We start from the raw sequence: 25633 nt of genomic DNA, 5'->3' as shown, positions 1-25633 counted from the left end.
ATAAAACATAGAAACAGGTAAAATGATTGTAGGTCTTTCCTATTCTTGCAAATGACTCAGCAAAAATGCTAAGTAGGTTTGGGGTAAGAGTAGCTTTTCAAAATGTACGCTCTAAGCACAGCTTAGGAAATCAGGAAACCAAATCAGGAACAATGTTATAATAGTCAAACTAAATAAAAAAGTAACCTTAATAAGGTGTGTCATTGCATCCTTGAAAAACACCAAATCAAGAAATGATCCTCTAATGTTTTCATTGTATTGTGCCTGATATGACCGCAATTTTTCACAAAGAAATTCAAAGCTTGGAATCTGAAAAAAAACCCACCCAAAGCAAACATAAATCAGCAACAACACTAGCATGGTCTTTCAAAATTTTAAAACTGCACTGATATTTTTACACAAGCTTCAGTTTATGTATTGGCCGCATGTAATGATACTATCTTGCTAATTCACTGTAATGATTGTAGTGGTGTTTTAAACAGAAATTTTTTTCTAAGGTTGGAAAATAAAAAAAAAATAAAAGAAGCAGTACAGAGAACAGAAATGAATAATCCACATTTATATGGCATTACTAACTCTAACATCACTAGAATGATTTATTGCAAACTAACTACAAAAATCTAGGTATATTTTCACAAAAAATGCGGTAGGTATGCAACAAAAAATTCTGTATTATATGAGTTGAGCAATACTTATAAATTGAAAGAAAACTTCAGTGCCTAGTATTTAATGTATAAAAGGAAATACCTCCTCATAAACCTTTGGTGCTTGAAGATCAGCGTCTTCTGGTTCATCCCCCGTTGCTTCAGGTTCATCCCGTAAAAAGTCTACAAAATACGGCTCAGCTTGGAGAACTTTGGTTAAATCTGTATCCACACATTCCTCCATGGTTTTAGCAATAGCATTATCAAACCAGACTGTATCTTCAGGAGTATTAAATCTAAAAATCACAAATTAGTACAACTTTCAAGAAATATTTCAAGTTATGTAGAGAGAAAACACGTAATGAAATACTAAAGAAAACCAACACAACATTTTGCAGAAAAATGCATATTAGACAACACGTTATAGACAATAGTCACAGAAACAGATCAGGCGACAGTCACAGAGATCAAATGCTTCCATACTCTAAAATGTAATAGTCAATGACATAAAATATAAAACAAAAATAATTGGACTTCCAACTTTCACCTAGAACTACGCAATGACGGACTTTGATTTTTCAGATGAGAAAGGATGAATAAGGATGAATCCTTTCCCAAATAAACATTGCTCTGGGACCCTTATCATCTTTTACCCTGCAGTAGAACAGCATAAATTATGTTATTATAGCACTGCCTATGAAACTGGAATGAGGCAAGGTACAGTGAAGGGAAGATAGCATGTGCCACTACAATCTGACTCCATTCTCAACATCTCTTAACACCAAACCCCATAATTAACAGAGGGGAATACACATTGGGGCTGGAGGGTGTAATAAAACAAAGTCTGCAAACAAATACTAGTGAGCAAATTTCACTGTTTAAACACCTTTATCTGCTTCCCTTGATAGATTCAATCTGATTTCAATCAGACCTCTGAATACTCTGTCAAAGTAGTCTGTTGCTGTGACTTTCTGAGAAGTAATCAAGAATGCTACTTACCACACTGACCCCAGAAAAAGTGAATTCCAACTGTGAATGTCAAAGTACAAAACCCAACTACTTTCATTTATTTAATTCTATTTCTTTTCAGTGATACAACAGAGAGGAAAATAGAATAAACAGGAAAAAGCTCAGTGCTCTGGGTTTTCAAGTAAGAACTGAAGATTTGTGGTATAGACACAGCCTGGATCCAGATTATAAATTTAATTGTTGTTAGAGGGGTTTAGTGATGACATTATAATGCTAAACCACTAGGAAATCTAAAAGCAATGTGGAAGAAGAAACTGCATGACTACACTCTCTTCATCCCTCTTTCTAGTTTATAACAAGTATGTGCAAATGCATATCCTTCCATACATTTTTAAACTCACCATAACAAATAAAAGAAATAAAAGAACATTTCAGTAGATGTCAACAATATTACTTTTAACTTTAAATCAGAAAATAATACACTGTGTGATGCTTTATTGTGCATCAGTGGGTCTGATTCTAACTTCAAATTAAAATTAAACATTTTTCCCCTTTTTATATCAACAGCACTCTGCTGCATTTCAGCATATGTGTGAGTTTGTATAATATGTGATAGTTCAGGCAGTTAGAAATATCAGCACTTAAGATGTTATGGTGGATTTATACTGAGTAGGCTTTCTCTGGTTACAACAATAATAACAATTAAATTCAGCAGAAAAATCTGGCCTTCACTTTTATATTCTTGACAAATGATGAATAAGATATCCTTTTAGATCCCCTGTGTGCATTTTCTGAATTAACCTGTGTATCTTAGGAGAGAGAAGAAAGTGAGCAGGATTAGAGTTCATTTGGGATATTGAAGCTGGTCATAATAGAACTCTTCCTTGGCTCTTAAGATTGTTGATGCATCTTCTGGGGAAAAATGAGATGGCCTCCATCAGCTGATTCAGAGCTCTCATGCAAGAAAATGAGGTATTCTAGAAGGTACAGGTAGGGATGGTACACAAAACTTTTTGACAGTGGTCTATGATTTGCTTGGAATTGTTTCTAGCATTTACATGAAATGGAGGGCAGTTGTTTCATCCATCAGTTTTGGCAGTGTGTAATTCAGCTCTAAGTTTTATATATCTTGGTTCTTTCCTGTTACAACTGAGTAGATGCTTAAGTTACTATACCAACATGTACTTAGGAGGTTTTCCCTTTGTTCCTCTTATATTTCAAAAACAGAGATGGAACTCTTTGTAACTCTGTTACACCTTTCCTCTTGCCTTATGTTGAAAAGTTAATAAAATAATATGATTAAGCCTGACTCTGCTTGAATACAATGCAATCATTATATATGCTACCATGCCAAATCATCTGCAGCAGAATGTATTTGTGTAGTCAGTATATTAAAATAGATAAATTCCATTTTAAGCTTTCGCAATTATGTTAAATATTGAAAAAATTCTGGTCATGGCTTGTAACTCCTAATCACATTACAATTCAAAACCTTTAGGTCTAATTAAAAGCCCTCCTTCTGTGAGTGGCAAGGTATTTCTCAGTCTTTTCACTTTGTGATAGCTTTATAAAGTAAATTGAGTGTAAGAAAATAAACATACATATTTTTAAGAGTAAACATTTAAGTTTAATGTTTTAATTATAAAACATTACTTTAAAATTATGAAGGCTCTTCCACAAGACAACAGAAAAAGAAAAAATATATTAATTATAATAATTCACAGTAGTAGTGGATATATGCCAAGTTTTTAGTGCCAGCTATAGTGTTGCTACTAGAATTGCACAAGAAATGGAGACACTATAAAAAGAAAAATAATACTGATCTCTAACACATACAGTTCATAGCTGTATCTGTTTTATGAATATTTTGATAGAGATTTAGAGGTTATGGGCCAGTTTTTAGCCACAGGCATGAAATCCTCGTTTGTTTGGGTTTTTTTTCTGTGAAGAGATCAAAGCAATTTTAATTTATTCTCTGTGTATAAATTTAGGACACCATACTGTTGCATCAATACAATTCTCTTTTCTACAGTGTAATTTGCTGAGTGTAGCCAAAGTGCAAAAAATGAAAAAAAAAAAAAGGTGAGTTAAGCATATAATGTAATAATATGCAAAATGTGCATATTTTGATGTTGTTCATCCAGTTACTGGGTTAATCTATCACTACATAGCATGATATTTGTTGGGGTAATACCACAACGCAGACTTCATGTAAAATAAGACAAAACTTTTCATACTGGCCTAATAGGGTTTACCATATTCAGAAATTTTACAGATGTATAAGTGAAGGAAATGGCTAAACCTTCTAAATATAAAATGCTATAGTTATTATACCTGTCAGCAATTACTCTAGTACATTCATGTTTAAAAAGTCTCAGAAGGACAGTGCTGTTGTTGCATTCTTCTGCCTTTATAGCTAACATTCCTTGCCAAATTCTAGAAAGGTCTCGAAGGTTGAAGATATAGTGGAATTTAGAGGGCGTAGGCAGCATCTTTGCCTGAAGAAAAATATATTTAATATTAAAAATCAGTAACATTAAGAAGTAATACAACTAATATAAATTAATAATTTATAATTAATAGCACATATAAACCATAAAAATAACAGAACTATTAATTTTCACACATAATAATGTGGGGAAATTCTTTGTAAGAAGTCACAAAAAATATCTGATTTGTTTGAGAGCAGGATCTAGCACTAAATATAGACCATCAACTTGTATAACATGCAATTGTTTCAAATGTTATTCTGGCTTTATCAATTAAAAACTGTAATTTCTAAAGAATTTCACTCTTTGTTCCTTAGCTGTAGTGATTAAAGCTTTGGGTAATGTTAATTCTATTCTAGAATTGAATGAACTGTTACTTTCATTCATGTGTTGTATACTAAAATCTGATATTTGCTACATTTCATCTCCAAGACATTTTCTCCCTTTTGTTTGCTTCTTTGTTGTTTGAGTTTTGGGGGTGTGTGTGTTTTGTGTTACAGAAACGTTCTTAGGGAATAGTTGCCTAAATTACACTAACAGGCACTCTGTTCAGACTGACTGTGATAAAAATTCCCCTATAATTTGTACCTTTGTCCGCTGCCACAATATTCTGCCTGTTGAGACCAATTTTTCCACCAAACCACATACTTCAGGGTTGAATTCTCTACAGGAATTAAAATATCCACAGGCAATGACTCCTGAAAATATAAAATGCAATATAAATTAATCTCAGGTTGTAGTATATGATAAGGTAGGTGGTGAGCAAGACGGATAAGCACTTATTTAAAACATTAATTTGTAAAACATAATTTTATATTACAGATTAAATTATTTTTCTTTTTTGTTATGGGTTTTCTGAACTTATATTGAAATAAGAGGCAGTAAGTGCTGCTTTTTCGCAAGATACCATATTGTCAGAGCAAACAGAATTGAGAAATTTAGCAACAGAGTGCATTTCAGACAGTGCAGAGGTACAATGGTAACCTACAGAGCAATCACAGTGCTCATAGTCTTCCAGGAAATGCCATTATTTTCTTAGTATTTGTTTGTCCAAAATTAGAAAGGCAAGTATTTAAAGGGGCTAATTTCTGTTCCATAGGACTATTTTTGCTGTAATACAGCTTCAGTTTTCTCACTGGAAATAATCTGAATTTTGCATGATATAAGTGAAAAAGACAGCATGCTTTTATACATTTTAAGTCAAGTACTGAAAAAAAAACTATAGTAAAACAAGAGAAGGAAGTACCAAATATCTTGTCAATGGATGCATTGGATGGCAATGTACAATTGAACACAGTAAACTGTCTTTTCAAACGCTGGGGAATATCATTACGGCCTCCTCCAGGATGTATCATTGCTGCCATTATTTGTACATCTACAATTGTAGTGAAATCTCCAGGTTTATCCAAGCTGTACATTCCTTTCATTTCCATCATCTGACGGACAATTTCATTTGTTATCTGTAAGTTTATGTAATTTTTACAAATTAGAAATTCATGCAAGAAAAGAAGAAAATACACCATGATAATTTAATTTCCTCTTGTAACTTTACCACTAATGTGTAGAGAGATATTTTCACTTTGAAACCAGATTACACTACCTTTCCTAGTCATATGGGATATCTTGGTCAAATTGCAAGAAAATGCTTCCATGATCAAGTAGCTAGAACTGTGGGTTATTTAAAGCTAGTTTCAATTTTTTTTAAAAAATTGAAGTTCTCTCAAGAGGGAGCAAATGATGCAAACCAAGGAACTGACACATGTTGGCGTTTATGTAGAAGGTCAGGTTCCACTTCAGAGACACTCAAAACACACACTTTGCTTCCACTTCACAAAACCAGCTTTCTAAAGTGAAGAGGAGGGACTATTCAGTCCACAGAGACCCACTTAAATCCAAATTGCCACTTAAATACATGCCAAGGGCCACTCTCACAACCAGACCTACTGACTATGCTGTTAACAAACCAGCTTGTCACTATGTGCAGCCTTAACACAAACTATGAGCTTCACAGGAGCCAGAGAGCCTGAACATTCAAAACTACAGAGGTCCCAGGTTTCTCTTTTACTATTGACTCTGAGCAAATTTTAAAAAGTCATAGTGAACATATTTGGTCTTTATGGTAGAATAGACATTCTAACATCCTGGACTGAAAGTACTTCAGACCTACTATGGGAATAAACTGTGAGAGACTTTTTGCCTGATCTGCAAAAGCTTATCGACATCACACAACCAAATTGTAGATGGGCTTATCAAATGCCAGTGTGTTACCCTTGAATTTTTCACTGCCTCTATTTCTTTCTCTGAGGTTTTGCACTTCCATCTTACAGAAAGTTTGTCTACTGGCACTTTTAAATTAGTGTCAGTCTTGAAAGTAATAAGCTACTTTAGTACCCTGATGCTTTTTATTTAGTCTTACAAAAACGAGAAAGTGGGGGTTATGTAAAATATTATCTTACATTCCTCTTCAGTAAATCTAATTTGTTCTCTTTTCTTCTTTTTGTTGGTGTACCATAATTAGAAAGCATTTTCAATAATTAACAGTTAATTAAAATATTTAGGGAATTCACTGATTCCCTTGTCTATATATAAAAAAGTACAGCAATTTGAGAATAAGTTGTGTATGTTAAAATACAGTTTACCTGATCTCCCCATTCATTGATAAACGGCATATTGATATCATCAATAAAAACAGTCATCCTTCTGCCTCCAGGAGGTCCATAAGTACTTCCAACACGTTTGTCCACATAACTCTCTATTGTTCTCTAAAAAAGTGAAGAAAATTCTCATTTTGCATCTAGAGCAACAATCTTTAAAATGCAGTGTTGAAAAGCATGTTATTGCTTTCTGCTACAGCACTTATCCAACAATTCCCTCTTTTTGCAAGCAGTTTCACCTTTAATTCTATGATTAAGGAACCCAATTACTAAGGAATCCAATTCCTGTTCTATGGCCCTCTGCCTAGCACAGTGGTTTTTAAAAAGTTTTCAAACTTAGAAGTTATTATTTCATTATAGATGTTATCATTCACCTAAGTAATATAATTTTGTATTTGCAATACAACAGTAGACCATACATCGGCCACTTAGAGTACTTCTACCATGTTTTCACAGATGTCTTGTGAGTGATGTAATGCAGAATTTTAATATTTTGGTGGCAAGAGGCAGGATGCAATAAAAAAGTAAACTGATATATAAGTGAAATGTTTCTTCAAAGTTCTACAGCTCTACAGCCTTTCTAAAGATACATAAACAGTGACAGAAAAAAACACCTTAGAAGATATCAGCATATGTTTTCCTTAGACAAGCAATGTTTTCCCTCTAAAAGCACAAATCTCATCCTATATGAGTAATGTGGTATGTGCTGTCATAAAGGTAGAAGCAATAATATAATTTTAAAAAAAGAAAATAGATACAAGTTTTGTCCAATGTTTTTGTCCCATTTTTACAACAGAATACAATTAGCTTAGTACTTTAAAATAAAGACATATACAAAATGTGTGATAAAGGTGAAAAAGAGAAACTGCTAAGTGACTACATAAGAAATCAAAAACTTTGTAGCACATCTAATGCATCCAAAACTACTCAATCTTTCAGATATTCTCAGAGTGATGACTCAAAAGTTTAAAAAAAGAAATATTTTGAGTGTAGCTCTTTCAAATGTTTAGAAGCATTTCAGCTGTTTTTCTGCAACATCTCTCTTGGAAATCAGCAGACTGGACTGTGTATTCTCTGGCTATAGCTAACAGGGAGCATATCCTCAGAGGTACTACAGGACTGCAGCAGACAAGACACCCTAAGATCCTTTCACAGGCTCTCTGTACCGGAGATGAGAAAGCCTGGGGTTTGTTTGCAAGACAATAAAGTTCTAGGGACCCATAATACAGTACATAAAGGACACTGAGACAGAGACACTGACTATTCAATTAATCCTGCATGCATGGAAGGATGGCTGTCTTATTCTATCTCACAGTTTGATACAAACCATTGCTAGAGACCTTATACATAGAATACCTGCTAAGAAAAACTCAGCAGACATTCTGCAAGTTTGGAGTTTTTTAAAAATAAATGTATAATCCATTACTTTTCATCATTTTCTTAATAAAATTTATGTTAGCTTCTTAAAAAATACTCTTGATTTTGGGATAGAGTTTGTAAGACCTGTTCTGTGAGCAGACTTTTCAATGAAGAAATATTCCAAAATCATTTCTTTATCCTACTGGAGGCTTATCACCATGAATTCATTACATTGAATTGTTAATGAAGTCAATTCAACTTACAGGATCACATCTTAGCAAATTGGTGGTATGAAATCATAGCACAGTGGTATAAATGAACTTTTCAATAAAACTTGGGAAAAAAAACCCTATCCACAGTATTTGGTGCAATTTATATGGATTTTTACCAGGTACATTGGGAAAGAGAAATTTCTACAAAGCCGTTTTGCTAGGGGTCCTTAAAGATTGAATTTCTGATGCTGTAGTCACTCCTGAGCTGAGGAAAAATAAAATGATCTGTAAGGTGAAATCTGCTTAAAAATTATAGTTATATACTAAAAAATCAAGAAAAAAAAGAAGTATGACCAAAAATATAAAAATAAGAGGAAAGATCTTCAGCAAAAAATGAATTCTTAGAATTCCACATTGAAAAAGCATACAGCAATCATGAATATATGTATCTCTATGTGACTGGCTGTATTGTATTCTGGTCTGCAAAAATTATTTTCAATAGAATTTTCTAAAGTGTTGGAGTGACTTAGATGAAAAAGATACTTTAGACTCCAATCCTAAATCACTTATCATCAGAATTAAGTACAATTTATACAATTAGCAAAGAAATTATATACAAGATTGCTTAAAATCTATAATTTACCTGAAACATAAATGGTTCTGTAGCAGATGAAAAGTTTAAACATTTTGACAAATGCTCTTCTGGGTCATATTTCTTCAGATATCCCTTAATCATGACTGTTTTTGCAGTTCCCTGTTCTCCTATGAGCAAAACAGCCTGTAACAGATATTTAAATTACATAAGTAGTATAAAAGCTTACATGTGCATATTAGACCTATTTTAGAGAAAGGAATAGTTTCAATATCTACTTTTAAGTGATATATTTTTCTGATAGGTTTTCCCTGTGTCTCCATCTGCAGAAATACATATGTGTTTTTCATCCAAGACAGATTCTCCAAGAAAATTATTTAGAGAGTCAAAAGACAAAGGGGGAAGTGAGGTTTTCTTCTTTCTTTGCCTAACTTCTTCCAGTTTCCAACACATTCACTGCAGCAGTCTCCTTTAGTGGATGACCCTAATGTGGCTTCATTATAATGGAAAGTAACCTCTGTCATCTAATTAGTATATAAAATTTCTACAATTTGCTTGGGCCATAGGTATCCTTTTTGACATGTGCTTGTAATAGAAGAATATTTCCTTCTTCCCAGTACTGTTCTCTCCTCTTCTAGATTTGTGCTGTTAACTGCACTTAACTGCTATTAGGTACAGCTTTCCTAGTGTGAAGGAGAAAACAGAGATAAGGTTAGGAATTTCAGATTTCAAGTGAGCTGTCTTCTGAAATTTATTAACCTTGTTTCCCTGTTCTAGAAAGCATGAATCAGAAAAAAAGAATATGATGCAATGACTAGAACAGGGATTTATGTGTTTCTCTGAGAAAAATGATAGGTTGTTGAAGACAAACTTTTCTTATAAAAATTCTTTTATAAAAAGGGTATTTTGAAAGTTTTGTGCACGCACAGAAATAAGTACAGAGGACTCATGTTAAGAAAATAAAAACAGAGCAATACATGAATGATGATACATGTGGGAAGCAATGAACAGAGAGCAAGAATATGAAGAATGATTGCAACCCCTGGTTACCTCATAAGTAGGTTTCCATTTATTTCCTATAGTAGGTATGTACTTAAATAAGCAATCCTGTACTTACTTTCCTTTGTTTTGCAATTGTGTTTATCAAAAACTGAGTTCTGGTGTTATCAACATTTGGAACCAGAATAAAAGCATAGTCTGGGACATGATCTGTTGGATAAGTATATTCCTGAACTCTTTTACTCCAGTGCTCCCAGTTACCTGAAATGAAAAAAAAAAAAAAAAGAGAAAATATCATATTTTGATCATGCTCAATATTTCATTAGTACAATAATTATATAAGGCAATATATTATGGGTAAAATACTACAAAAAAATAAAAAGGGATAAAATTTCCCAAATCCAGATAAAAGCCATGTAACAAAGGACATGACCTCTAATTAGTCTCCAATCCTACTAAATACGGACATATTTTTTAAATTTATATATACATGTCTAAATAAAAACCGCAAAACAATGTCTAGCTAGAAACTAATTCTCACACTGTTGGTGAAAAATCACAGAACATCACAATAGGGATTGTATATGTGTACACTAAAACAATATTGCTGGCAAGAAAAATGTGAATTTTGATACGAGAGAAATCAGTATAATCAAGGGAGAATAAACTCTTACATAGCAATAAGGTTTTTGTGACATTGATGTCTGGGCTAGTTAAACTAAAAAACTTATTCTGGAAAATAGAGCACTATCCAAATCACAATTTTCAAAACATCTCACCATTCTTATAGTTTCATAATCTGTAAGATTTACAACTGATTATTGGACATGAATAAACAATAATTACTAAGTAGAAGTAAAATCAGATTTTATTCTTTCAACAAAAATTACAAGCTGTGAGGCAATTAAATATAGAATTAATATTAAATTTGACTAAACCAGTCTAAGCATAAACTATCTAAACACTGTAGGCTGTTAAGCAACCTGTATGAATCAAAATAAAAGCAAAAGAAATATGTTACCAATGATCACTCTATCTCTTTTTTTCTGACTTTTAACATCCACAGAGGTGCTGGTACTACACTGTTACCAGAAAAACTTCACTGGAATTACTGTATAATAAGGACTAAAGGAATAGTAGAGTTTCAAAGCGACAGTACAAAAAAGAATCTTAGTGCTTTTTCTTACCTTGCTCAGAAACGTAAAACTCATACATCGTTTGATTGGTGCCACGGGGGATTTTTGGTAAGTCTAATTTGTTGTCATGAGCTCTAAGGAAGGCTTCAAGTTTATCTCTACTGTCCAACTCCAGAAGGGCACCTAAACTCCACATCATTGCAAAGCTGAACAATTTTTGAAGATGAGCTGGTGAACCTCCTTCCTTCGGTGAAATCAAGCCCTCCAGAAGATTAATAGACTGAAAATATTTTAAAATATGCCATAAGAAAATATCACACTATAGCATTTCATTTTCATGTATTTGTATGCACATGCATTATTTATAGGTATTAGAACTTTAAATCAATCCAAATTACAAAAGAATAACATAAAATTCGGGACTACAAACTCAATAAAATTTATTAAAAATATCTACATAAATCAGGGTAACATTTTCAAAATTACTTAAGTAATTTGATCATCAACTTCCCTTTTAAATGATGTCTATATAATAAATGTCATTTAAGAGCTAGGGTAACAAAACAGCTTTTTAAGGGATTTCATAATATTCAGAACTCCAAGAGTAGGTGGACTCTAGCCATTTTCAGCATCTGTCTGATACATTTACCTCAATTATGGTCAATTAATACGTCTATCACATGAATGTCTATTTTGTGCTTTAAAAAAATAGATTAAAATATTGAATGTTATGATTGCTTCACTCTGGAAGTAGACTCCAGATTGCAGAAAACCAGCAATGTGCTATCTCTAATTCTGTGTTGCTCCTCATGAAGTCAGATGTTTGACTGCCTTAGATAACATAATCTGTATTTCCTTTCTATACAAGGCAGTGCCCAGCACCTTGTTTCACAATACATCTTTTTAGCTATGAAAAAGATTTTCAGTCAGCTCTTGGAATATTCTTAGAATATTCAGCATATTCTTTATGCTGTCTTGGACCTCATACTTGAAGTGGGAAGTAATGCAGTAACACATTCTCTCAATGCAGCCTAAAGTACACAAGTAGTTGGAATAGTTTTGATTACTTTAAAATTTAGTTTTCAAAAAGGATCAATGAGATTTAATGTTGCTTCATAATGTTAAAACAATGTCAGTCCTTTTTTTTTTTTAGAAGATGATTTATCTAATTTTTTTCCAGGACAAGCTGTGTTCCAGTTACTCTGAACAAAATCTTTTTGTTCTGTCAAATAGAAGCCTGAGTTCAAAATTACCAAAGATGTTCTGAGTCTTGGCAATATTTTGTAATGAGCTTTTGAAGGCAGGGAAAAAGAAAAAAGGAAAAATTAAATTGACATAAAAGGACACACATAAAAGGCAACAGCTTAGATGAAAACTTCAGCTTGCCCAACATCTCATCTGCAACAGTGACCAAAAGTGCAGAAGAATAAAAACAAAGTGTGGTAGTTTTGGCCTAGTAGGCCTTAATTTTAGTTAGGCCTCAGTTTAGTTGACCCTGATAGGACTATGTAGATATGAAAGGACAGGTTATCACCTGACTTAAGCAGCCAAAGAGATAATTCATATCATTTGACATCAGCTCAAGTATAGAAAGGGAGGGAGGAGGGAACTTCAGGTATTTTGCTCATGGCCATACTCCCAGATGGATGTGCTGTGTTGGTCTGGGAAGATTAGGCCTCTCTGCCACTTACTGCTATGGAAAGTAAACATTTTATTGTTAGTTTTTCTCATCTTTTGTTGGGTGTCTCTTGGGAAGTCTTTTAGGGTGTTTCGTGAGTCTGGGTGGTGGAATGAGCATTACTGAGTGGCCACCTCAGTGTGAAGGTTTGTTGTTATTTTTACCTTTGTATTTGTGTGTCACTTTGCAGTTTTGCTTTTAATTTTCCCTCTTCTGTGTAAATATATAAACCAGTTTAAGTTGTAAGTTTAAGTTTTAGGGTTTTTCTCCCTTTTCTCAGCAGAGAGAGAGAGCTTTGTTTTGTGATTAAATACTTGGCATTTGCCAAGGTTTCAAACTACAACACAAAGAAAAAAGTTCTTTTGGCTTGTGGTGGTGCTGGGGGTAGCACTCCCTGTTGTCACTCTCTTCAGCTTGTGACTTTGTGAACGATACAAACTTTTTCTTTTTAGTTATCCTCTATGTTTTTTTCCACTCTGAAAATATCAAGACTGGTCTTGAGCATTACATAAGATTTTATTGTCTATAACAACCTTTAGCAAGATGTTCCATGGGTCTGCTATTCATGGCACTGAACAGTTTGTTTTCTCCCTGTGTGAACCTCTTCATGCTTATCTTCACTGAATTTCATTTGCCATTTTATTACCTATTTATTCAGTCTCATAAAGTCTGTCTACAGTTCTTCATGGTTAGCTGTTTTGTCCTTACTACCCTGAATAAGGGAGTACCATTAATAAACTTCTTTACCTAAAACTTTTCCAAATTGTTTATGAACATTTTGAACAGCACTGATCCCAGCAAAGGTGACTCAGGATCAGCAACAACCTCTGTCCTTCCTAAGAATGGATTATCCAATCACACATTTCATATCTTCTAATAAGTTATTTATCTAGAAAGGAATCTCCTATCTTCTGCTATGACTGTGTAGCTTCCATGTAAATCCCTGGTAAAGAACTATGTCAAATATCTTTGATCCTTCATTCATACTATATCAGTCAGATCTCCTTTAGCTTCAACTTTATTGATTTTTCAAATAGGCTTTTAAGGCAGGATGACCCTAAACTAAAGGAACTCCTAAAGTAAATTATATTTGTTTACCAAATGAGGTGAGCCAGAGGATGGTAAACAAAGTCAGTGGAAATTACAAGGAGGAAAGGAAAGGTGAGGTCACTTTTTACAGATAACCATTAAAAAGCTGTTATAGATGAATAGGCAGCATAAATTATGAATGCTAACAAATGGAGGATGTGCATATTTGGGTGAACATCCAAAACTGATCTTTAGAACTGCAAGACAAGTCTGCTAGATGCAACAGGTTTGATTGGGTTGTGAACTTTGAAAATGCCTAAACGAAACAAAAGCAGCATGTCCTGAATCCTACAATTAGTAGAGACATGAGACCCAACAAATCAGGAGGCTGGTAAGGTACAGCTTCTGCACGTAGACCATTTGCAGCAAAACTGTGATGTTAAGAGTTTTCAAGTAGGGTAAAAGCTCAGGTCTCACTGGCTCTTAGGTAACTCCTGCATGAAGACTCGTTAAGACTTACTTATTCTATCACACATGGGACAGAAACTTACTGGAGATTTTCATTTACAGGAAAAACATTGAATACAGCTTAAACCAGGGAAATATTTCCTTGACCAAACAGTATGAGTAGAGCACTAACTCGCTGACACTTCCTAAGAAGTACTAACCAAAAATAATATAGAAACTTTTAGTCTCAGGAAAAGTTTTCCATGAAGACAAGCTTAATTCAGTCAGGTTTCACAGATAAGAAATGTAGAAGAAAAGTAATATATCGCTCAAAAATCTTGTGCAGAGCATGTCAGTCTATCATCAGAAAGTGTTAACAGTTTTCTACCTGTGGACTTCAATCCTGTAGATAGTGTTCTGTATCTCTAATTCCATAGATATCTATTTGATTCTGAACAGTTAAGCTTTTCAGCTGTTACCGTGGCTATTCATTTGCAGCAAAATACTTGAAAAATCTAGAAAACCTGAAGCTAATTCTCTAATAACAGAAAAAAAAAGATATTGAACTAGCCAATTTGCACCCAATATTAAATTGAAGTGTTATCTGAAATATGATCTTGTTTAGCCTCTTATTTGAGGGCATACTGAATTTTTAATGTGTTTAAATATGAAATTGCGATTACATGGACCAATGGAAAGTCTGGAGACTTAGAATCTGCAGATGACAACAGACTCACACAAATCAGCTGGACGTGCAGTACAGGAATGATAGTCTTGCCAAGTCTGCCACATATTTTTAATGTCAATAAATCACTAATATAGTTTGGACTCCACTCAAAGCTGATAGGAAGGGAGAGGCAAAAATTACTACATTGACCTTGGAAGAGCTGATAGACAGAATAACATCAATTACATTTGGAGATAACAAGAAAAATAGAATTTGTCTCTCCCTCTGCTGTCACTACCAGTAGGATTACACTGACCCTTACCACAATTTTTTGGTATTAACAGTACTGGAATGAGTCCACTAGCTTATTAAACATACACTTCTGAAAATATACCGAAGTTTGCAAATCCTTGTCATTTGAAGTCTAGCCTAGGTATGAAGTGATAAAACAAAGGAAAATTTGCTTCTGCACGTCTCCAACAGTACCTTTTATATTGCCCAAGAAAAAAATACTGAGTTTGAGCTTTTCTTTGTCAGGAAACAGCCTTTTCAAATTCAGTTTTATTGCTACCAAGTATACTCTTTGCTATTACTTCATGTTTATGATTGTCAGTCAATTCATACAAATTCACACTGTATCTGTTTTACCTGCATAATGTAGTTACATTCCAGAAGTTCCATTTTTGGATTAAGGTTTAGCTTCATATATGTATATGCTGGTTCAAAGATTCTATCATACAAACTTTGCAAAACTTCAGCTTCTTGAGGAGAACGTTTTTTCAGCCATGCCTGAAAAAAACATTCACAATACTGTTCTGTATAAAATGTATAGCAAGGTAAAATTAGAAGCAGCCAGCAATGATAATCTTACTTGCAATATTGGTTTCCAGTTGAGGACAGAAGAACTGATGAAGACCATACCCATTCGAGAAACTGTTGCTGGAGAGGCATTCTCGATGTTGTGGACCTCAAATAACAGTTTACATGATGGAGACATAGGAATTCTGTCTCCATTTGCTAGAGTGAGGGTCTTGTTGTCATCCAAAACTGAATTTAAATTCTCAATCCAGATTGCATCTACAGGACCATCTAAAATCAGAAATATATTTTCACCTGGAAAAATAATCAAAAGAGATATAGTTTATATTACCATACTGAAATAGCAAGAATGCAAATTTACAAAAGATGGTCTACAAATTAAATGTTGTATAAAATATTATTCTATTTAGTATAGTTTCTGCCATCTCCATGTATGCTCATTACTGAATAAATTGCATATTTAGGTAAGGAAGTATATTTGAAAATATCAGTAGCAAGTAAGGGCACAAATATATCTTTATAATGTTGAATATTTTCTATCTTGCCTGGCTACCAGAAAGAGAACGCACTACTCTCTCTCTCCCCACCCTCAAAGGACAGAGGGAGATAAGGTGAAAGTGTTTGTGGGTTGAGCTAAAGACAGGTAGATCACTTGTCAGCTATTTGTCATGGGCAAAACAGACTCGCCTTGGCAAAAGTTACCATACTGCAAATTAACATAGATTTGGAGGACGAGAAACGAACACCCAAAACACCTTTCTCCCACTCCCTTTTCTTTCTCCAGACTCATTTTGTTTCTTCCCTATGCAATCAAACTCTTTCTCCTCTTGCCCCACCCCTATTCCAGCAGCACAGAGAAGATGGGGAGTTTTGCATTTTGTCACTAAAATAAGGGCTATTTGGGCAACTAAACAAAAAGCCTACGAATATTCACAGATCCCATTCAAGTTAATGAAAAATATGATCACTCATCCATTCTTAAAACCTAGTTGTTTTTCTTTTATTGTGAAATATAAAGATAGATGAAAATACTTAAATTTTTGCAATCAAATTTTAGAATTCAAGCTTCACATGGAATATAGAAAATTTCCAGTTTCCAAGAGAAAAGATATAGATTTCTAATACAGAAAATTCAGTTGTCTTTTAAAATTAACCTCCTCCTAGGAAGGTTCCCTAGAAGAATTCCCTTTCTTTAATGTAAGTATTTTTATTTTTTCAGATACAAGTAAATTTTGTCAAAAGGAATTCCTGTATTTCAACCATAAAGTACTGCAAGTGAGTAATCAATGTATGAAAAAACATAGGAAAAATATTATTTTAAAGATAGTGTCATTAGTACAAGTAAATTTAAACTACAATTTAACAGCTTCCCAATAACACATCTGTACAGTAGAACTGAAGTGGCAGAAAATGATCAATTTTTTAACATAGATATATTACTGAAATAATAAATTTTTAAACTGCTGGGTTTTTTCTTAAGAAGTAAACTGTAAGCTCATCTATGTTCTCTATAGTTTCCCCCAATAAGGAACTTCATCATATTTGCAAATTAAATATGCTTTTTCCAAAATACCATTCAAGATGTATTTTTGTGATACCACACACAAAGTATTTATATTACCCTTTTTGGTTTTCAGTGTTTTTCTCCACAGTGTAGAAAAGATTCCATCTGTCCAGTCATTAGTTGCAGCATCTAGTTTTCCAAACATTTGAGGAGCAGTAATAGCTTTGGGGTTCATTCGCATTTCCCTGTGAGGTTGGCCACATTCTGTGAGTGCTCTCATTAGTACAGTTATGACCATTGTTTTTCCAGATCCACTAGGTCCAAGTGTCATCAACCCATGACGTACTAGATTAGTTTCATACAGCTATCAACAAAATCAAAATATTACAATTAAAAAATCAGAATAAAATAAAAAAATATATGCTTTAAAAAAGATTTTTGCTTGCATTCAGAAGTGATGAAAAATGTACTAGACATACGAATTAGATACCCAGAATAGAACTCAGCATGCATTTGTTCAACTTTAGTGTTTTGTGGAATAGTATATAACATCCTAATCTTCTAAGCACCAAGAAAGTTTACTATAAACAGTTTACAGAACTAAATCTTACCTAAAATTTTCAAAGCAACTGAAAACAGTTTTACCAGATTTTAAAAAGGATTTGTTGTATTGTTCAAAAGGAAAAATGAATAGTAGCAAAATATTAATGCAACAGAGGTATGATTAATCACTAGTGCTAAAACACCTGAGTTTATGATATAAACTTAGGGACTGCATATAACTTTAGTTTCAGAAGAGTTCTTTAATGAATTTTCTGTTTGTCTTTTAATATTATCATTAGGCTTGTTATCAACATATCAGAGTCTGCCTACACAAGTATCTCCTGCTGAAGGAACTGAAAGACACAAAACAGTAGTAGTCCTCCCAGATGCCAGAACCTTGTAAGATGAAGCATATATAGTTCTTCCCCTGCAAGCTGAATGAAGGCTTTTATCAGTCCAGGAATAAGATCCACAGACACCCCAGTGAGACTCTTGCATAAGTTTCACACACACAGCCTTCACGTTTTCCCATATTAGATGTGCAGGTTCTTGAGTGAGACAATGGTTTAACTACTGACATGTTGTTCTGACTCCTGTTTGTGAAAAATGTTTTGGAAGAAAAGTTTTACCTGAACAAGCTTAAGATTCCATGGTGGATGGTTAACCAATCCTGCCTCTTCAACCTGATGAGCTACTGCAGTCTGAAGCTCAGTGTAGGTGCTACTGTCTAACTGTATCCCCGGAAAGAGATCGTTGATAAGACTCAGAAACAAAGGCTCATCTTCATCTATCTGAAACAAAAAAAATGTATTAAGTGATTAAAGCATGAAACAAAAATTAGTGTCTGTTTTAAAAGAGTAAGAAATAAGAATGTATTTTCTAAATACAGACGCTTACAGACAGCCAACAGGACAGGTTGCTACAGCACTTTGAAAATGTGATCCATGTGCCTTGCAAAAAAAAAATGCAAAATTTAAAGAAATTTCCCACTGAGTAGACACTGGAATCTACTTGTAAAATTGATTTGTAAAACACTTGTAGCATATATTGAAAAGAACATACTATCTGTAAAGAAATCTTTAAAAGTCTAATTTCATGGATACTCATTATTTAATTTATTTATGGTAGTTAGTCTGTACACAAGTCAGTACATAAAAAGTCATACACATGGGCAAGCCACTATTAATGTATTTGAACCTTTGCACACTCTTTACAAGTCTAATAAACTCTCGTTGCTGTTTAATGATAACATGAAGATTATCATGTTTCAATTTCTAAAGAAGAGGATGCTTGAGATGTTTTCTAATCTTATATAAAATCCATGAAATATCTAGTAGGCTTACCTTTACATGGTGCTAAAATAATAAATTAAATTCTTACCAGCTTAGAAAGATTCATATCTCTTAGCCCTCTCATAACAATACTTAATTCAGTGTCATTTGGCCTGGCCCTCTTTTGACTTCCAAGAGTCCTCAGTACTGAAAGGATATTCCTCAGACCAAAGTCATAATGGACCTAGAGAGTGGCAGAAGGGTAATGCATCAGTAACAAATTTTCTAGCTTTTTTTTTTCATCAGTATATCAAGCCTGACTTGCATATTGTATAGTACAGTTCTCCTGCCTGAAAAAAGGTAAGCTAAAATATTAATTGTTGCTCTTGTTTAGCAGTTATTCCATTCAAATAAATGAAGGATAACAAGGTTGCTTTCAGAAAGGGGGGGGTCTGTGTTACAAGGTTTTTCTGTTCTAATTTAAATTTAATTGATTTCACCATTTCTAAGACCACATAGCAATTATTTTGTAGCTCTGTAGAGCACGGTTCTAAAAGAGTAATAGTTCCATCCTAGACTGTTTTTCCAACTAAGACAGCATAAAGCACAAACTTCAGACTCAGGCAGTGCTACCGGGACATGAGCAACTTAAATCAAACTTTAGACATTTCTCCTGTTTCCAATTTCCAACTACTTACTCTGGCCCTAGATAATTCTTACAGAAAAATTACGTGATCAGGATAATTTTTACTAGACTGCCATGTTTAGTCAGAGAAACTCATGCACTTGCAACTAAACACAAAGTATGATTTTTAACAAACAAATGTGCCTACATATTAATGAATTACTATGGCTATTTGTTAAAAGAATTTCTAGAGATTTTTTTAATCACTTTTATGCTACATCAGTATTTTGTAATAAAGCATAAAAGTGATGCTTCAAAAGCAATCTGCACAACCCAAAACAACAGGTTTTATTGTGTAAATATGAAGACAAAGAGGAAAGGAATACATAACAATACCTGCTTAGTGAGCTGCTCCTCACAAAGTTTATAAAGAACAAAAAATTTCTTAGACAAGACCACATTTTCAATAAATCCGTAACTTGCAAGTTTAACTCTTATAATTATCTGAAATACAATTTTTTTGTAGAAATTCCATTAGTTCCTCCTGAGGACAGGTCATCAAAATAAAACACATTTTGCCTTTCAGTTTATTCAGGATTTTTACCTGCCTATCTGGAACCATCATTGCAACAGTTCTAAACTGAATTTTGAGATTTTCTGGTAGCTCTTGACGTCCAGCATATCCAGGATTCTATATAAGAAAACATACTGCATTATTATTTACAATAGTCAAATTAACATTGTTTTTATTGTTCAATAACAGTAAATGCATGTATAAATATGAAGATCAATTCAGAGTTAAAATTTTAATCTCCCATGAAGTCATCTTGGATTGCCATCTGCCTTGGCATTAAGAAACATACACTTAAAAATTTCCTGCCTGTGAGATTACAGGAATTAGTGTTATAGAGCCTCAAGAATCCAGTGGCATCAAGACAGCAGACTCTGAAAGTTAGTATTTTGTATCTGGGAGCTTGAAGAATTTTTACATATTCAAGTAAAGTATCCATCAGTCAAGATATATGTCCCTGTAAGAATATCTTTCTTGGATCTCCTGCATTAAGAGAATGTTCTTACTCCCTCTGAGTATCTTTCTCATTAATACTATAAAAGCATTTCACAGTAAGGTAATAAAGTGTATTAGTGTTTCAGACTTTTCAGTGAGCACAGAGAATTCTGGAAGTTTGGTCAAAATCTCGGTCTGTATAATGAATTACAATACAGCAGGGAAGGGACATAATTATGAACATTTTCAATAATATTAAAGTCAAAATGAAGGCATGCTGTTCATGAAAAATCAGATTACTTATATGTTGAACACTTAATCTAATTCTATAGTGACAGCATCACTTAATTAATAAAACTCATTATTTTCACCTTGCCACTTAACCTCTACATAATATAACTTGTCACTTCTTTGTATTTACCATAGTTAGGAAAATTCCAAACTCTGGATTTAAATCTACACAGTCTCCATCAGCAAAAATGAACTTCTTTTTCTTTTCTTTTCTTGCTGTTAAAATAATATAAACTTGTTGTGCTGCTACTGACAAGACAGGCAATTCAATTCGGTTGAATTCATCAAAACATCCCCAAGATCCAGACTGGGCAAGACCTAAAACAGGGACGGAAGAAAATATTTTCTATTGTTCTTCATGCATATTTGAGATATCTTAAACAACGTCAGTTATATTTATTGTCCTGTGGTCAAGACCTATCTTCCTCCAATCCACCTGCCTATTTCCATATCAGTTTGAATTAATAGCTGATTTATATACAAAGCTTAAAAGTGAATCGAAGTCTGAAAAAATGCACATTGATATTTTGAGGAATTTGGTATATATTTTGTCTAGATCTTTCTGTGAATGTAGCTTTTTATTGTAGAGTACCATTGAATTATTTGGAAAAAGCTGTACTGTTAGTCTAAAAAATTAAAAATAAGTGACTTAGAGCTATGAAAGACTAGCCCTAAATGTCACAACAACAACAAAATCACCTTTTAGTTTTTACTATTTTCATTTGGGTCTTCCAGCTTTCACAATGCTTTAAAATTACTTTTTAGTTGCTGCTGATAAATCAGAAAGGTAAAAATTAAAAATTGAATTTATTTTTGCATTAACTAGACATTTAAATAAAACTGAATCTCAAAAGACAGAAAAAATTAAACTTAGAGCAGGAATCTCTATGCTTAAGCATTACCATTTTAAGTCTCCATTAAACTAAAAGTTTCTCATGTAATGGTACAGGATATTAACAACATTCAGTGTGGACATGTCCATGAAAGTAAGAGAGGAAAACAGAGAAAGAAAATTAAATGGGAAGAGAAATCTAGCAGTACTCTATTAATAATAAGAATATTTTCATAAAGTATTATTTTCACTGTTGCCTAATTTAAAATTGGAAAAGTAACATGTATTTAGTAGAGACTAAGTGAATTGCTCTTCCCTTTACATTTTATTAGAAAATTTCTAGCAGCATCTTTTCCAAATGATGTTAAACTACCAGTAAGCCATGGTTTTCTTTCATGTATATTGAAAGATACCTTTTTAAAAATGAATAATCTGTGCAAGTCATTCAGGATATACTTGTGTTGTGCAGTTAAGGCTTAATCACTTTAAAGGGATTCTGTCACACAAAGATTTTCTAAAATTTTAATAGCTTGACTTTCAAATGGACAACATGTTCATAAACCCACAGCTTTAGCCACTTTTATGCCCCTTGTTTCTCAATACATGGAATACCGTAACTCCGAAAAACAAGATGACAGAAATCTCATGAAGTTCAAGTCCCTTATCCAGAACAGAATAACTCCATGATTTGTTGAGCCTGAAGAGAAAGCTATGGGGAAAGCCTTTGGCTGCTATAACTAATTAATAGAGGCGCTGAGAAAAGAGCCAGGCTCTTCTCAGAGGTGTGGTGGAAGAAGGGGAGACAACGGGCACAAGTTTCAATGTGGGGAATTCCAAATCAGTGGAAGTATTAAATCTGTTGAAATTAATATAGTCAAAATACTTGAACAGAGGTGTTGTATCCCCGGAGAAAGTAAAACCCAACATGAATAAGGTACTGAGCAACCTGCTCTAACAGCATATGCTAAATGACCTGTGGAAGTCTATTCTATGCTAAGTGAAGAAATCTTACCTTTGAAAATCCTACCCAGACCTCTGAAGTCCATTTGATCAGAGCAGTTAAAGACTACGACATATTTTCCCAGAGCCTTTCCCATGTCTTTTGTTGTTTCTGTTTTACCAGTTCCAGCTGGTCCTGCTGGAGCACCTCCCATGTTCATTCCCAAAGCCTGTGCTAAAGTTATATAGCACCTACAAATGTTAATTGATATTGATTTATTCAATTATATGAAAGATATATGTGCATATATATATATATAAATTGAGTTATACAATAGATTCTACAGCTCCTGTGTTGAAATGCTACTTCTTTGTAAAGTAGTTCCAATTATTTTTTGAGTGCAAGAAGTTCAGAGAGGTAAAAGGCACAAAATAAAGCATTTAAACATTACTTATAAAAGAAAAAATATACCCAAACAAACAACAAATAAACCCAAAGAAGAAAACAAAAAAACCCCAGTGTTAATGATCTGAAAATCAAAATAAAAAAATCAGTGCTTATCCCATAAAGGAAATGTCATTAACTCTTTTAACAGCTATAAAGAGCTTATTCTGCCTTTGACTTCTGCCATGTCATTGTATTCTGCAGCATTTTAACCTGCATACATTTCACTATGTTGTCTTTGCCTAAATCATGAAGTGCGAAAGACTAAGGTCATATGGCCTCTCCTCAGTTATGGGCAAGAAATATTTACAATTCTAGGGGGGAAAAAGGAACTAAGCGCTACTCTTTTTTTTTTTTTAAGTCTCAAAAATCTAGACTACTGTTATATATGAGCCTTAGTTATGATTTTCATTCATGGCAAGGAATGGAAGAGTAATACTAAAGGAAAGTTCCTATACAAATGATGGAGTATCTTCAGTGTCAAATCAACATATGCTGAATACGTTTCTAACTGAAGTATCTCTGGTTTTAATCCATAATTGAATGGAGTTTAATAACTAGTTCCTGCATTTTAGTTTAAACGACTGTAATTTATTATGTCCAATTTGCACTGCAGGAACTTTCATGTTTTCTATACAATAAGAAACTTTGAAGTGACAGGAAGGTTTTACCTCTACAGTTCTACTGGGATCAGTTTTGGGGTAGAGTTTAACAACTTTACATCAAAAATACTCATTTGCTGAGGGCAGTACAGTTCACTGAAGAAATCTACTGAACTTTCCATAGTGTCACAATAGCAGTGCTACATCTTCTGGAGAAATAGAGTTGTTCAAAAAGTCATAGAAACACAGACACCACACCGGTAGCAAAGGAAATGGTTGTAGGTTGAAAGTTATTTTTAGTTCTTGAAGGGATCTTTTTGAAAGTGAAGTGTCTTTTGGCCCTTTTTCTCATTTGGCCAAAAGTGACATCTCAAGAAAGGATTGAAAGGGAAAAGAATTTTGACAAGAAAGGAAGCAAAGAAATTCTAAAGATGAAAAAAGAAATACAGTTCTTATCATTACGCCACATTTGAAACAAACTTGCCATTTGCTTGCCTAGCTACAGAAGAACAGAATGTGAGTACATACAGCTGGGACCTTTTCTTAGACTTTCAAAGAAATAAGCTGCAGAATCTTAATAGAATCTCCTATTACCAAATCTGAAATATTTGGCCTAATCTTTTTTTCAGTATACTGCTAAACTATATGTGGCTATATAACCTTAAAATAATTCATCTTTTCAAGACTGGGCACTGATAAAGGAATTAGTAACTGTAGAAATTAGTGAGACTACTTTACCTTTTCTAGAAGATTGTATTAAGCAAATGTATGAGAATATTTTCATGAATGGCCTAGCCCACACAGGACTTAACTCAGAATGTACCTCTTGAAAGATAAATGCTAAATAAACACTATAGATATTAAAAGTACTCCTTATCTATATAATTGATTTTGTTACCTGTCTGTAAGAGGTGTTATAACCAGACGATCAGTGCAACCCAGAAATTCATTTTGGTAAATAAAATCAACATCTGTAATTGATACAATGACGTGATCTGAATCCTCTTTATAGTAGAATCTAGACTGCTTTAACCACTCAAAATCAGTTGGTGTTTTGATGTTCATTTTTACCTTTAAAGAAAGTAAATGTATATGTTATAACTGAGCATCTAAATATATTGTCTTTGACAACTGTGATAAAATGCTTATTTGTACATGAATAACAAGTGATTGCTCAGGTTCAGGTTCCCATGTAAGTAAACTGAAATACAACAAGCATCATATAATATATTCAGATGTGTGCTAAACTGCTATTAAAAAATGTCCTGATTGCTTAACCTGACCATCCCAACATCTATATTGGTTACATAAACCTTAAATTGCTTTGGTCGTGCAGTCCACCTTCCAAGGGAGTAATGCAAGCAGCACACTTCTAAATCCACTAAACACATTGCAACAAAGTGCATGATGAAGGAAGGATGTGACATGGAAGGCAAAAGCTGCATAATCTAATAAACCTGCATCATCAGCAGTAAAAATACGTGAGAGATGTAGTGTTGAGCTATGCCATTCTTCAACAGGTAAAGGAATGGTAACAATTTAGCACAGTCTCAAAAATTCAAGTATAGGATTGCAACTGTTTGCTGGTTTTAGTAGGGATTTTTGTTTATTTGTCTTCTATGTAGTCTCCTTAGGAAAGTGCATCCCTGTGTCAGCTACGGAGATTCTGTAATAAGCCATGAAGAAATTATCACTTACAACAACTTGTTAGAGTTGCAACATCCTCATCAGTCTCAATTTTTTAAATTATGCAACTGGTTTCCAAAGTAGGAAATACTAAAATGGTCTATCAAATCAAACTGTAGAAAGAAGTGGAAATTTTAAATATTCAAGGTGTAAACATTTTGTGAAAATATTTAGTTGACAGAACCAAGTAATGCC

At 33.5% G+C, this 25633-nt stretch overlaps 1 protein-coding gene across 2 annotated transcripts in view; it reads right to left on the bottom strand.

Moving 5' to 3' along the window:
- Positions 1 to 25633, bottom strand: part of DNAH8 (dynein axonemal heavy chain 8) — a 117596-nt gene that overhangs the window by 45129 nt on the left and 46834 nt on the right. For both annotated transcript variants that reach the window (XM_071548021.1, XM_071548022.1), the window contains exons 39-57: positions 24651 to 24823; positions 22779 to 22957; positions 21065 to 21252; positions 20242 to 20328; positions 20034 to 20141; positions 19122 to 19256; positions 18371 to 18532; positions 17316 to 17562; positions 15747 to 15988; positions 15524 to 15664; positions 11106 to 11334; positions 10037 to 10179; positions 8971 to 9105; positions 6742 to 6864; positions 5349 to 5562; positions 4691 to 4800; positions 3948 to 4111; positions 748 to 940; positions 187 to 309 (exon numbers count right to left, since the gene is read on the bottom strand). In XM_071548021.1, coding sequence (XP_071404122.1) covers positions 187 to 309; positions 748 to 940; positions 3948 to 4111; positions 4691 to 4800; positions 5349 to 5562; positions 6742 to 6864; positions 8971 to 9105; positions 10037 to 10179; positions 11106 to 11334; positions 15524 to 15664; positions 15747 to 15988; positions 17316 to 17562; positions 18371 to 18532; positions 19122 to 19256; positions 20034 to 20141; positions 20242 to 20328; positions 21065 to 21252; positions 22779 to 22957; positions 24651 to 24823 — 3096 coding nt within the window. The remainder of the gene's footprint in view (positions 1 to 186; positions 310 to 747; positions 941 to 3947; positions 4112 to 4690; positions 4801 to 5348; positions 5563 to 6741; positions 6865 to 8970; positions 9106 to 10036; positions 10180 to 11105; positions 11335 to 15523; positions 15665 to 15746; positions 15989 to 17315; positions 17563 to 18370; positions 18533 to 19121; positions 19257 to 20033; positions 20142 to 20241; positions 20329 to 21064; positions 21253 to 22778; positions 22958 to 24650; positions 24824 to 25633) is intronic.

The sequence above is a fragment of the Pithys albifrons genome, chromosome 2, assembly GCF_047495875.1.
Source record: "Pithys albifrons albifrons isolate INPA30051 chromosome 2, PitAlb_v1, whole genome shotgun sequence".
Taxonomy (NCBI): Eukaryota; Metazoa; Chordata; class Aves; order Passeriformes; family Thamnophilidae; genus Pithys; species Pithys albifrons.
The sequence above is the reverse complement of the archived record's forward strand: the minus strand, read 5'-3'. Positions and strand labels throughout refer to the sequence as shown.